At 48.0% G+C, this 12,259-nt stretch overlaps 1 protein-coding gene across 1 annotated transcript in view; it reads left to right on the forward strand.

The window, feature by feature from the left end:
• Fstl4 (follistatin like 4) overlaps positions 1-11,343 on the forward strand; it is a 424,479-nt gene extending 413,136 nt beyond the window's left edge. Inside the window, exons 14-16 of the mRNA XM_021213419.2 lie at positions 604-711; positions 8,480-8,589; positions 10,068-11,343. Of these exons, the coding sequence (XP_021069078.1) occupies positions 604-711; positions 8,480-8,589; positions 10,068-10,770 (921 nt within the window). The 3' untranslated portion in view covers positions 10,771-11,343. The remainder of the gene's footprint in view (positions 1-603; positions 712-8,479; positions 8,590-10,067) is intronic.
• Positions 11,344-12,259: the final 916 nt, after the last annotated feature.

A 12,259-nucleotide genomic window follows, 5' to 3' on the forward strand; every position in this document is an offset into this window, starting at 1 on the left:
TGAGCCTGCTGATGGTGTAGCCTGAGTGTGAGCCTGCTGATGCTCTAGCGTGGGTATGAGCCTGCTGATGCTGTAGCCTGGGTATGTGCCTACTGATGCTCTAGCCTGAGTGTGTGCCTGCTGATGCTGTAGTCCAAGCCCAATGACTTCAACTGATGGGTGTGCAACAACAAGTAGAACAAAGGTAAGAGGTGGGTAGCAACAGGTGGTCTCAAAATCTACCTCAGGGTAGAAGTACCCAACTTTACCAGAAGCCAAGTAGATGCTGAGGGTCCAAGAGGCACCCAAGACTTCTAGGAAGAATAAAAAAAGAGACCCCTGGAGGTGGTTCTTGAGTAGAGTTCACAAAACCTCTATGTTTATTCTTTGCCCAAGTTAGACCTAGAGTACAAGAAAGCAAGTGCTTCAGAAAGACAACTCATTGTGTCCTTTTGCCCTCTGAGGACAAAAGCCATGAGAAATTTTGGTAATCAGGATTGTTGGCTAGGGTTCAAGGCCAACTGCCTAACTCCCCTTGTAAGATGACCACATACACAAAAGTCCAGACCATCTTGATGTGATGTAACCTCAGCAACGATCAACTTGTCACTGTTTTTCTTCAAGTCCATAGGTGTGGACCCTCTGCCAGCTAAGCTGTCCTATGACAAGTCACATGACCAAGTGTGGGTCCTGAGCTGGGGAGACATGCACAAGTCCCAACCAAGCCTACAGGTAGGTTAAGAATGTTAAAGCTGATACTCAGTCTGTACAGGATTCTGTTGCTATAAAGTAATTGCCTCATGCTTCCCTGGGTGGCCATCTATCTAAACTGGTTTTTGAGACAAAAGCAGGAAACAATATTAGTAAAATTTATCTGTAATCTAAGAATAAACTCTCAGTTGAAAAACTTGTCTAGAGCAGATTGGCCCATAGGCGTGTCGTTGGATATGTAGTCTTGATTGTTAATTGAAGTAGGAGGATCCAGCCCACAATGAGAGGCACCATCCCCTATACAAACAGTTCTGGACTGTATAAGAAAGCTAGCTAAGTTTGAACCTATACCCAAGCCAGCAAGTAGTGACCTCCAAAGTTCATGCTTGGGTTTTGGCCCTGACTTCTTCAAGGATGGACTGTGACTTGGAAATATGAGCTGAATAAATCCTTTCCTCCCCTAAGTTGCTTTAAGTCGGTGTTTTATCACAGCAACAGAAAAAAAAAAAAACTAAAATTAGCTTCCAAGCAATACAGCCATTAAGCAATTCACAGGCTATCTTCAATCAGAAATACAGCTGAAAACCATGTAAAATGGTCAAATTCTAATTTCCTGACAACTTAGTCCCTCCCTAGCCCCACCATACCTGACTCTCCTGAGTTGATAACTCTTGGGGCCAAACAGGATGAGCCTCTGGAGTCCAGATGGTGAAAAGGAAGATAAGATTTTCTTCTTGTTGTAATGAACAAGTCATCTAAAGAATAGTGTTAAAAGTCATGAATGTGGGCTCTTTCCATTTGTTTTCTGTTGCTATAACAAACTACCTGAAGCTGTGTGATTTTAAAAGGAAAAGATCTGTTTTCTCTCATGGTTGTATCTAAGACTAAGTGGCTCTATCTGGTCAGCTTCTAGTGGGAGACCATAGACAGGGGTGTTGCATCCCCTCATGGTGGACACATAGAAAGGGGAAGCAGATGTATGTGGAAGGGGCACATGTGCCAGCAAGTGAGAAGAAAAGGGCGTGACGCTCCCCTTATAACAGTTCATTCTTGTGAGAACTCACCCATCCTATAAGGACTGCATTAATCCCTTCAAGAGAATAGAAATTCATGGATGAAGCTCAAGAAGGCCCAACCAGCTCAACACTCTAACGCTGCAGTTACATGAGTCATGGGCCAACATGAGTTTGGTGGAAACACACTCTATTAAAACCATCATTCTAACCAATGAGCAGAAGCAGCAGCCCACATGCTTGAAAGCACAGAGAAAACACTTGAGCTTAATGTCACAGAGTGCAGGGTCAAAGACAGTTACATGATTTGCCCATGGCCATGGCCCCAGTCGGCATGGCTCTAAAGCACCTCCCCGAGAAGAGGCTGGGCTCTGCTGATCTGTGGGAATCCACCCTATACTAGCTAGAGAAGCTACCCATCAATAGGTGTGCCTGGCCCTGTCTCTCTCCCCAGGGATCCACTAAGCCCTATGGGGACAAAAGGTCACAAGGTTGTCTCCTCCTAGGTTCTCCTGAAAAACAATCCACAGAACCATGTGGATACAAGGGAGGAGTTAACTCACTCCATGCAAATGAATGATGTGATAGGGTTGAAGGATCTCTTAGAACCAACAGAAGTAAATGGAGACAACTTAGCTTTCTCCTCCCAGCCATTGCTGAGCCCAAGGGGGAACAACAGGCCCAGGTCAGGTAAACCTGACGATCAAACAAAAGAGCTTATCAAAGGACCTCAGAGCCAAAATAAAGACCAGAACAGAACAGAAAATGAGCTTAGAGCGCTAGGGTGGGGTGGGGGGGACTGTATTATTAAGTTTCCTCTGTAGCCAAACACCCTTTGAATCTCAGCCTTGAGGGTAGACCATCACAGCCCAGAAGACCCCACAGTAGGAGCACCTCGTAGATGAGGTAGAGGGAAGGGGCAGCTACCTACTGACATCTCCTGGGAATAGGATGCAGCCAGGGTACCAGAAACCCACTTCCTCCAATGGTGTATCACCTGTGGGTTGGGACATTGCACATCTAAAGCACAACACAGACAGATTTCCTGAAAATGTTTCTAAGAATGAAATTCAGAGAGAGGCTACCAGAAAATTGGTCTTATTTCAACTACAAAGCATACACCACTGAGTATGATTATCTGTGGTGCTGGGGATGGATTTCAGGGCTCTATGTATGCCAGGTAAACACACTACTGACAGTCACATCCCTAGCATATCCTTGTCTTTAAAAAAAAAAAAAAAAAAAAAAGGCAGAATCTGGAGATCTGGCTCTGCAGTTAAGAGCATAGAGTGCTCTTCCAGAGGGCCGGGGTTTAATTCCCAGCATCCACATGGAGCACACATGGAGCATATGAGCAAGATTGGCTTTCCAGTTTAAAAACCACAGTGATTTAGAAAAGAAAAATGCATTTCTAAGAAGCAACCTGAAAGGAAAAGAAAATCTTCCCGAAGGGATAACCTATGAAGAGCTGGAGATGGGGAACGGGGTCTCTTTAACATTCTGAGGAAGTTCACAATTGGAATAGAAGCAAACATTAAATGTGCTAGGCATGGTACTACTCACCTGTAATCCCAGCACTCAGGAGCTGAGCCAGAGGGATGCCCATTCCAGGACAACCAGGGTAACATAGGCTATCTTTAAAAAAAAGAATCAAACAAGCGTGGAAGATAATTGCTGAGTTAAAAACTATAATCATGTGGATTCAAAGAGATCTGGGAGGTCTGAAGAGAAGGCTTAGAGGGCAAGAGTGTTTGCCCCACAAGCCTAAATGCCCAGGGTTCAAATTCCCAGAAGCTGGGTAAACATGGAAGGAGAGAACTGACTCCACAAAGTTGTCCTCTGGCCCCCACACATGGGGAAAGAAGAGTGCAGAAAATGTTGGGGTGTAAATATCCCATTTCTCCAAATATCTCCTTTGTATGTGAATTGCTGTTTTATCTACATGTATGTCTGTGTGAGGTTGTTGGAACCCCTAGAACTGGAGTTACAGACAGTGTGAGCAACCATGTGGCATGCATAAAGCCCTGGATTCCATCCCCAGCACCACAGAACATTATGCACAGTGGTGCATGACTGTGGTCTCAGAACTTAGGCAGTAGAGGCGGGAAGATCAGAAGTCCAAGGAGATCTTTGGCCCCACTGTGAATTTGAGGCTAGCCTGGAGTACATGAGAGAGACCTGGTCATTCATGCAAACATTCATTCATACATACATACACACACACACACACACACACACACACACACACACACACACATAGAGTGTTTCTATAGGATTTAAAAAGAAAACCATTATAAATAATTTGTTTTTAAGAAATATAAAGCCAAGCCAAGCCTAGTAACACTGGCCTGTAATCATAGCTACTCTGGAAGTAAAGGAGAAGAGGGTTATGAGCTCAAGGTCTGCATGAACAGTAAAGTGAGTTCAAAGCCAGCCTGGGCAACTTAGCCCTCACCTCAAAAAAGAACAAGGAGTGGGGCAAAGAGATAGCTCAATCTGTAAAGTGCTTGTGTTACAAACATTGGGTCCTGACCCCTTAAAACCATAGAGGGGAAAGAAATGAATGTGGGGCCAGCAAGATGACTAAGTGAGAAAAGACATTTGTCACACAAGCCCAACCACTAAGTCCCATCCCTAGAACTCACAGTGGAAGGATAGAAACTGACCCCCAAAAGTTGACCTCTGACCCTCACATTCACGCCTGCAAACACCATACACACCACACACACACACACACACCTTTTTAAAGCTATGTATGGGGTCTCTGGGGAGACTGAAACAGGAAGATTCCTGAACTCTGTAGCCAGCCAATCCAGTCTACACAGCAAATTCCAGGTCCATTTAAGATAGTCTCAAGAACAAATAAAGGTGACTGTAGAGCTAAAGGAAGATTCAGTGGTTAAGAGCACCGGTTGCTCTTGCAGAAGACCCAGATCCAGTACCCAACACCCACATAGCGACTCACAACAATCCAGTTTCAGGAGATCTGACATTCTCTTTTGACCCTGCAGACAGCAGGCATGCACATGGTGCATATTTATACAAGTAGGCAAACACTCACAGCATATAAAATAAATATCTATCTTTATATATATTAGATATTTAGGGTTTCTCTGTATAGCCCTGGCTGTCCTGGAACTCACTCTGTAGACCAGGCTGTCCTGGAACCCAGAAATCCACCTGCCTCTGCCTCCCAAGTGCTGGGATTAAAGGCAAGCTCCACCACCGCCAGGCTTATATTTCAATTTTTAAAATTTAAATAAGGGTGGGTGGGACAACACCCAAGGTTGTCCTCTGGCCCACATAAGCACATGCATGCATTTATGAGTTAAAGAGACTGGAATCTCATTCTGTGCTGGGGTGATTTCCTACACGTGGGTCCTAAATTCAGTATGCATTACCAAAAAGAGGGGAGAAAAGACATGAAAGAAATATAGTGAAAGAAATAAAAGGAGAGACCTTAAGGCTTGAAACGGTGGTAACAGTTGATCAAAGGGATGCTCCTGAGAGGGAATGTGAGCGCTAGGTGAGGTGCCTTCCAGTTGAAAAGCTGTGGATGGCAGGAGAGACTTTCATGATGATGAATAGCTGTGTGCCCAACAATGTAACTGAATTTGTAAAGCAGTGATTAAATATAATATAGCTTGATCAAAGATGGGCCTAGATTGAACATATCAGGGAAAGAAAATAACACGTGAGAAAATCCATCAACACAGACAAGGAGCTGGACTTAATATGTAGGAAACATTTCAGCTAGTAGAATTCTTTTAGATGCATATAAAGACAAAAAAAATTATGCCATTAATCTAAGGAAAATGTCAAAGGTTTTGTAAAATTAGATGTGCTAGCTAGGCACATCTTCTGATAATCAGAAGGTAAGCCAAGTCCTGGAGAGAGGGCTTAGCATTTAAGAGTCCTTGCCACTGTTATAGAGGACCTGAGTTTGGTTCCCAGTATCTTCATCAGGGGGACTCACAACCACCCACAATCTGAACTCTGAGAGACTTGGTATCCTCTTCTAGCACCACACACACACACACACACACACACACACACACTTATGACCGCAACTCTGGATACTGAGACAGAAAGATTGGGAGTTCAAGGCCAGCCTCGAATATATAGTGAGACCCCTGTACCTCATATCCCAAAACACAGGCAATGAAAGAGACTTCAAGTGTGGGGCAAAGAGCGTGCTGTTAATATTTGTAAAGCATTCAGAGCATCCTACCATTCCTTCTGAATACTGGCTATTGGTGGGATTGGTGACATTTTGCCCTGGCTATGTGGAGACGACCCCATGCGTGAAGCTCACTCCCACACCCTCCTCAGGAACCAGGATTGACCATAAGGCATCATCAAGTCTGCCACGTCCTTACCCCAGGCCCAGCATTCTGTCACCTCTATCTAGCATATCCCTCCAAATGCTACTTCTCGGCGGGCATTGTCCACCCATCTAAGAGATGCTCGGCATTCTTGTCCTCCCCCTTCCATCCAATTCGCACCTGGTACTACAGTGCCATCGCTGTATCTTTCCTGAGCTGAGCCCACAGAACCAGAAGTCTTCAGAATTATCTTTGTAGCAGCTGTGGGCTCAGCTATGTGCTAGGACACAAGACCGGGGCAAGAAGAACTTCAGGGCTCCAAAAAAATAAAGTCGATCTGCCACATGGGGTCACTGGCTCATGGTGCGGTGTCTGATGAAGCAACCTCTGAATACAGGGTGCCGGGGTGACGAAGCGCAAGTGACACTGACCGGTGACAGCCTATAATTTTCCATCTCTATTATAAGCTGAAATGACAGGCCTGGCATCAAGCAGCGACTGCATGCTGCCTTGGAATTCTTGGCCTCGTTTCCCAGAGCCGCTCTAAGATCCCATTTCTAATCCTTGTATTTTCTTAATGTCCAGTTCTATGAGCTTGTTCTCCCGTGGGCTTGTCAGGAAAGCCTCATCCTGCCATTTGTTAAATAGAAAAATCACAGGAAAATGCACTCGGTACAACCTCAGAACCACTCAGAGAGTAGAAATCACAGCACGTATCCCTCTGCTCCGGCATCTTGCCTGCTGACATTTCCCCACCCCCCAAGGCTAGCATGGAGGACGCCAGCCTCAGTCCTGCCTGCACAGGCAAGCCAGCTGCTGTTTGTTTTGTCATGAAAGTGAAAGCCAGAAGGCAGTCCCTTTCCTAAAAGGCAAAAATGCTCGGTGCTGCAAGTGGTGTTCTCAGCAGGTCCCCTCAGAGACTGCCCTTGTCCTGTACTTTGCCGTGGCACTGCAGAAAACCTGGGTCCTTTCTGCTACTGCCATGGCTGCAACATGAGCATAAAAAAATGTTTCCTCTTCCTAGCTGGGAGTTGAGGGTCTGCTTCCTGTCCCTAGTGCCTTGAGCTAAAATTGCCTGTGAGCCAGCTGAGCCACACTGCACTGTAGATCTGCCTCTTTCTGGGCAGTGGCCTAGAACCTACACCACCAGTGAGCACGTACAGAGGACAGGGCCGAGGTTAGCCCTTAGCCGAGTGGCTTCACACAAGGCCCCCAGTTTTGGCTCATCGTGTCTAACCTCTCCTACCGCGCAGGTCTGTCTGAGTCAACATAACAGGGACACACACCAGGGCACGGGCCCGTTTGCTTTCTGCCAAGTCTGCACGGCAGAAAGCATTACCTGTGGGGAAACAGAGGTAGCCAGGCTCCAGTGTGTGCAAAGAATGGGACCAACATCTTCTCATTAGGGAGCAAGTCCCTTTGGCATAGCTAGAGTCACATGATAAGATGCCATTATGGCGTTAGTGACAGCCCTGTAGGATGCCTGCTCTCTCTCACCAATCCTGGAAGTCTCCACATTTCGAGAGCAACGTAGGACAGAAATCCCCCAGAAACTCATGCTGAGGTACCTAGCATTAAGGAAAATAAATTCCAGATTAGAAAGGTGGCTCAAAGTGCTTGTCATACAAGCATGAGGACCTGAGTTCAATCCCCAGAGCCCACATTTTGAAAAAAACTAAAGCCAGGAGTGGTGATGCACACGTGCAATCGCAGTGCTGAGAAGTCAGAGACTGGCAGGTCCTGGGGGCTTATGGCCAGCCAGCTTAGCCTACTTGATGAGTTACAAGTCACTGAGAGACCTTGGCCCAAACACACAAAGTAGATGGGAACATGAGAAATGATACCCAGGGTTGACCTCTGGCCTCCACTAGCACATGCACAGCTGTGCACGCACGTGCGCTTGCCCCACACAAACACACAAGAACACTAAATAAATATGTTAAAATCCAAGCGCATCAGGCCTTTGTCCAGAACACTCTCCCTCTTTTCTGAGACTGAGCAATAGGTCTATTGTTGGGAAGGAGCTGTCCCTGAACATGCTGGGAAAGCCCAGCGCCGTTCCCTAGGTCCTCACCCCACCCTCCCGGAGGCTGACAGAAAGCCCACTGCCGGGTCTGATGGGAGGAGGGGGTGGACAGTCTGGGCCATCTCTCCAGTCCCACCACTCCCTCATCCAGGAAGGACAGATGCCTGATGTCCATGTTCCCAAGCAGCCCTCACCCAGCTCCTGTCCACCAGGTGGGGTCTACAGCTGAACATGTGCATGTCCAGATGATCTCCAGCCCCTTCCTGAAAAGCACCCACCCCCCCTACACACACACACACATATACCCACACCCACACACATACACATACACACACACATACACCCACACACATAACCCCCACACACACACACATACACACACACACACACACACACACACACACGAACTCCTCTCTATGTTACAGGTGATCACAGAAGCCAGCACCGGCCAAGGTCAGCACCTCATCCGAACACCGTTTGCAGGAGTGGACAATTTCTTTATACCGCCAACGAATCTCATCATCAACCATATCAGGTAACTGGTCCACCACGCCTCTGCAGGCCATGCTCAGCCCCATTCTGCCTGGGCAGTCAGTCATGCCCAGGTTGGCACCAGTTCCCGCCTTGCCCTCCCAGTACTTCCTGCTCTGCCTTTGGATAGAAACCACTCAGCAGACCCAGAGTCTTTAGAGACTGGCCACTCCCCTTCCTTCCTCATTTCATAGAGCACCCACAGGCTCTGCAAACTTCCCCTGTTGTGTCACTAAGACCCCAGAGATCTCACTACGTAGGCCTTTGTGAACTGACATCAAGTACTGTCTCCAGGAAGAAACGGTTTTGCATGCTGGTGCCAGGGACCCAGAGAAAACAATAGGCTCCTAAGAATCTCTTCTCTGCAGAGCCTCAGAGCTGGAATGAGCCCCCACCAGGATGCTGGAGTGGTGCAGGCTCGGGCTCTGGATGCTTCTAAGTGGCTCTTAAGTCTGAGTTCCTTTTGAGAACACCCGTTTTCTCCCTCTGCTTCTTTGAGGATGCTTTCAAGTCAATGCCTAGAGCATTTTGCCTGCTCTGGAGATGCCAGTTTTTTTTTTTCAGGAGGAAATTATAGACACAGAGATGTCTCCTATTCTTCTGGTGCATTCAACACTGAAGGACTCTATGAGCAAGGCTCTTGGGCACAGTGTCTCTGGGGAAGTCCCATCTAGACCTTTCCATATTTGCAGGTCGTCTGCAACAGAATATCAAAAAGCTAGATGTGACCAAGTCCCATCTGCCTGAGCTGCCTCTCAGATCCAGTCTTCCCAACTGCCCTTGGAACAGACAGAGATCTCTTGGAAGTCCCTGACACTCAGAGAGACAAGCCTGTCCTAGGCTCTGTAGGGCATCAGAGCACCACCAGGCCACATGACTTCTGAGGCAGAAGTTGCCCATTGCCCACATTATAGATGGCAGAGGGGAGACCATACTGCGCATTCCTCTCCCCACCCCACCCCTGCCCCCTCCCTCTGGACATCAAGGGTACAAATAGAAATTCTATCCTGTTTGGCTGCATCTGTGTCTTCAAATTCTGACTTACCAGTCAGCCCACGAACAGGCTAATTTACAAGATTGTGTCCTTATGACAGTACAGCAAGAGAGGTCTATCTCAGTCTTTTTCTCCATACCCACCCTGCAAGCCTAGATCCCCACCCCAGCTAACATGAGCTAGGGAAGCCATCCAAAGGCACCCCTGCCCCAGAGAGATGCATTAAGGGCCTTTCCCACTCCCAACTTCTGAAGATGAATGGCTTTTGCAAACATGCAAATCCACGAACATTTAACCTCAGCTGTATGTGGTTGACGCGTGTAGTTAAGTGACTTCTGGAAGCGTCCCCTGCAAAATGATAGATCTTATTAATAGACGGCTATATGACTGAAGGGTTGAGGAGCCATCATTTAAAACAAATGACAGATGTCGCACCTCTCACAGTGGCCTCCTGCTCTCTCACCACACCCCCATCATTCTCCTCCCAGGTTTGGCTTCATCTTCAACAAGACTGACCCCGCTGTCCACAAAGTTGACCTGGAAACTCTGATGGCACTGAAGACAATCAGCCTACGTCACTACGGCTGCATGCCTCAGGCCATGGCACACACCCACCTCGGCGGCTACTTCTTCGTGCAGTGTCAACAGGACACCCCTACCTCCACTGGTCCACAGCTGCTCATTGACAGTGTCACAGACTCAGTGCTAGGCCCCAACAGTGATATCACAGGCACCCCCCACGTGTCCCCTGACGGACGCTTCATCGTCAGTGTCTCCAGCAAGGACCCCTGGCTGCACGTGCAGGAGGTCACAGTGCGCGGGGAAATCCAGACACTATATGACCTAAAAATAAACCCAGGTGTCTCTGACTTGGCATTCCAGCATTCCTTCACAGAAGGTAGTCAGTACAATGCCTATGCCACTCTCGACAAGGAGCCAGACCTGCTGTTCCTGGAGCTGTCCACTGGGAAGATGGGCAGGCTGAAGAACTTAAAGGAGCCACCCAGAGGGCCAGCCCCACCCTGGGGTGGACCCCGAAGAGTCCTGAGAGACAGCGGGCTCTTTGGACAGTACCTCCTCACACCAGCTCAAGAGTCACTGTTCCTGGTCAACGGGAGACAAAACGCCCTGAGATGCGAGGTTTCGGGCATAAAGGGTGCGGCCACAGTGGTATGGGTTGGGGAGGTATGAAAGGGTCTGATGAAGAACCACCCTTGTCCTGACTCTGCAGCCCCAACCAGGCGCGCTGTACATTTTCACAGACAAAAAAAAAAAGTACAAAAATACAAAAAAACAAAAAAACAAAAACAAACAAACAAAAAAAAAAAAAAAACAAGCCAAACCCTGTACTTCGCTTTGTGGTTCAACACTGATCTCCGTGCCAAGTTCCCTAGTATAAGGTATGCGCTGCAACCAAGATTGGGCGGTCTTCATCCAGAAGTATGATTTAATACCGTGAGCTATGACGAGAACACACGCAGCTGTGTGCAGGAAGGTCATCTCCGTGCCCGGTTGCACACCGTGTTGCCTGGGGACACCACAGAACCGAGGGGGCCTGCTGTCCAAGCTGACACTTCTGTCAGTCGCCTTCACGTAGTCATTATCGTAACCTGCCAGCCCCAGCCAGTCTGTGCCCTGAAGGAGTGGCCTGAGCAGCAGGCTGTCCCTCTCAGTGAGCGAACGTACCCTGCCTGGGAACCTCACTTACACCATTGATTGCAGATGCTATTTGCTTGCTTTCCAGTCTGAATGCTGAATCCATGAGGGAGAGCCTCTGAGACTCACTACACCTTGGGGGGTAGGGAAATCACTCTCTTTATTTTGGAATTTTTTTGATTAAAACTAATTTTTTTTTTAATAATCTCAGATGCTAGGAGGCAGATAGATGCTCTCCAAGGTCCTGATAATTTCTTCCTGTCCTTAGGCCAAGTCTCTGAAGGGAAAGGGTTCCAATCTTACATGTGCAGAAAACAAAATGATATCCAAGAAACAGTGGCTCTCCACACCATTGTGTTGTTGACCATGTGCAGCCCATACCACCATGGTAAAAATCTATGCGGGGACCCCCAAGAGACCAAGCTGAGCCTGTGTACCTGGTTTTCACCATAGAAAGGCATTCAGGAAGCCTAATGTACCAGCAGAAGACCCAGGGCAGACCAGGCTTGCCTGGCAAGGGATAGGCAGCCTCTGGGCTCAGTGCCAAAGTCTAGAAGCCATGAGTGCCATCCATCCAGAGTCCTAAGGCTGTGTTTCTGCACAAGCAGTTGGCACCAATGCCTCAGCCACTGTCACCACACTGCAAGAGAGCCCAGTTCCCTAAGTGTTCTCGTTCCCACACTCGAAGCTACACCCCTCTCCAACATGCAGAACCTACAGAGGAGCGTGTCAGTCCCTCCTCCTCCTGCCCTCAGTAGGCTCTCAAGCCATCGGGAAGAGGCACAACCCAGCCAGCTCCACAAGGACCACCTGTGTCCGAGCCTCTCAGCAAGGCCCCTACCCAGGTCTCCCCAAACACTCCTGTCCTCTTCCGTGTCAGTGGTCTAAATATACCTGCTTTCTAGCTTGAATAATCAGTCCGCAAACCCTACGGCATTAAGACAGTGGGTCTACCCCCACCCTTCAGCTACCTTAGCCACTTCATCTACCAACAATGGCCGTGACTTTGAAGACACAGACTGTA

This window comes from Mus pahari, chromosome 14 (genome assembly GCF_900095145.1).
Source record: "Mus pahari chromosome 14, PAHARI_EIJ_v1.1, whole genome shotgun sequence".
In the NCBI taxonomy this organism is placed as follows: Eukaryota; Metazoa; Chordata; class Mammalia; order Rodentia; family Muridae; genus Mus; species Mus pahari.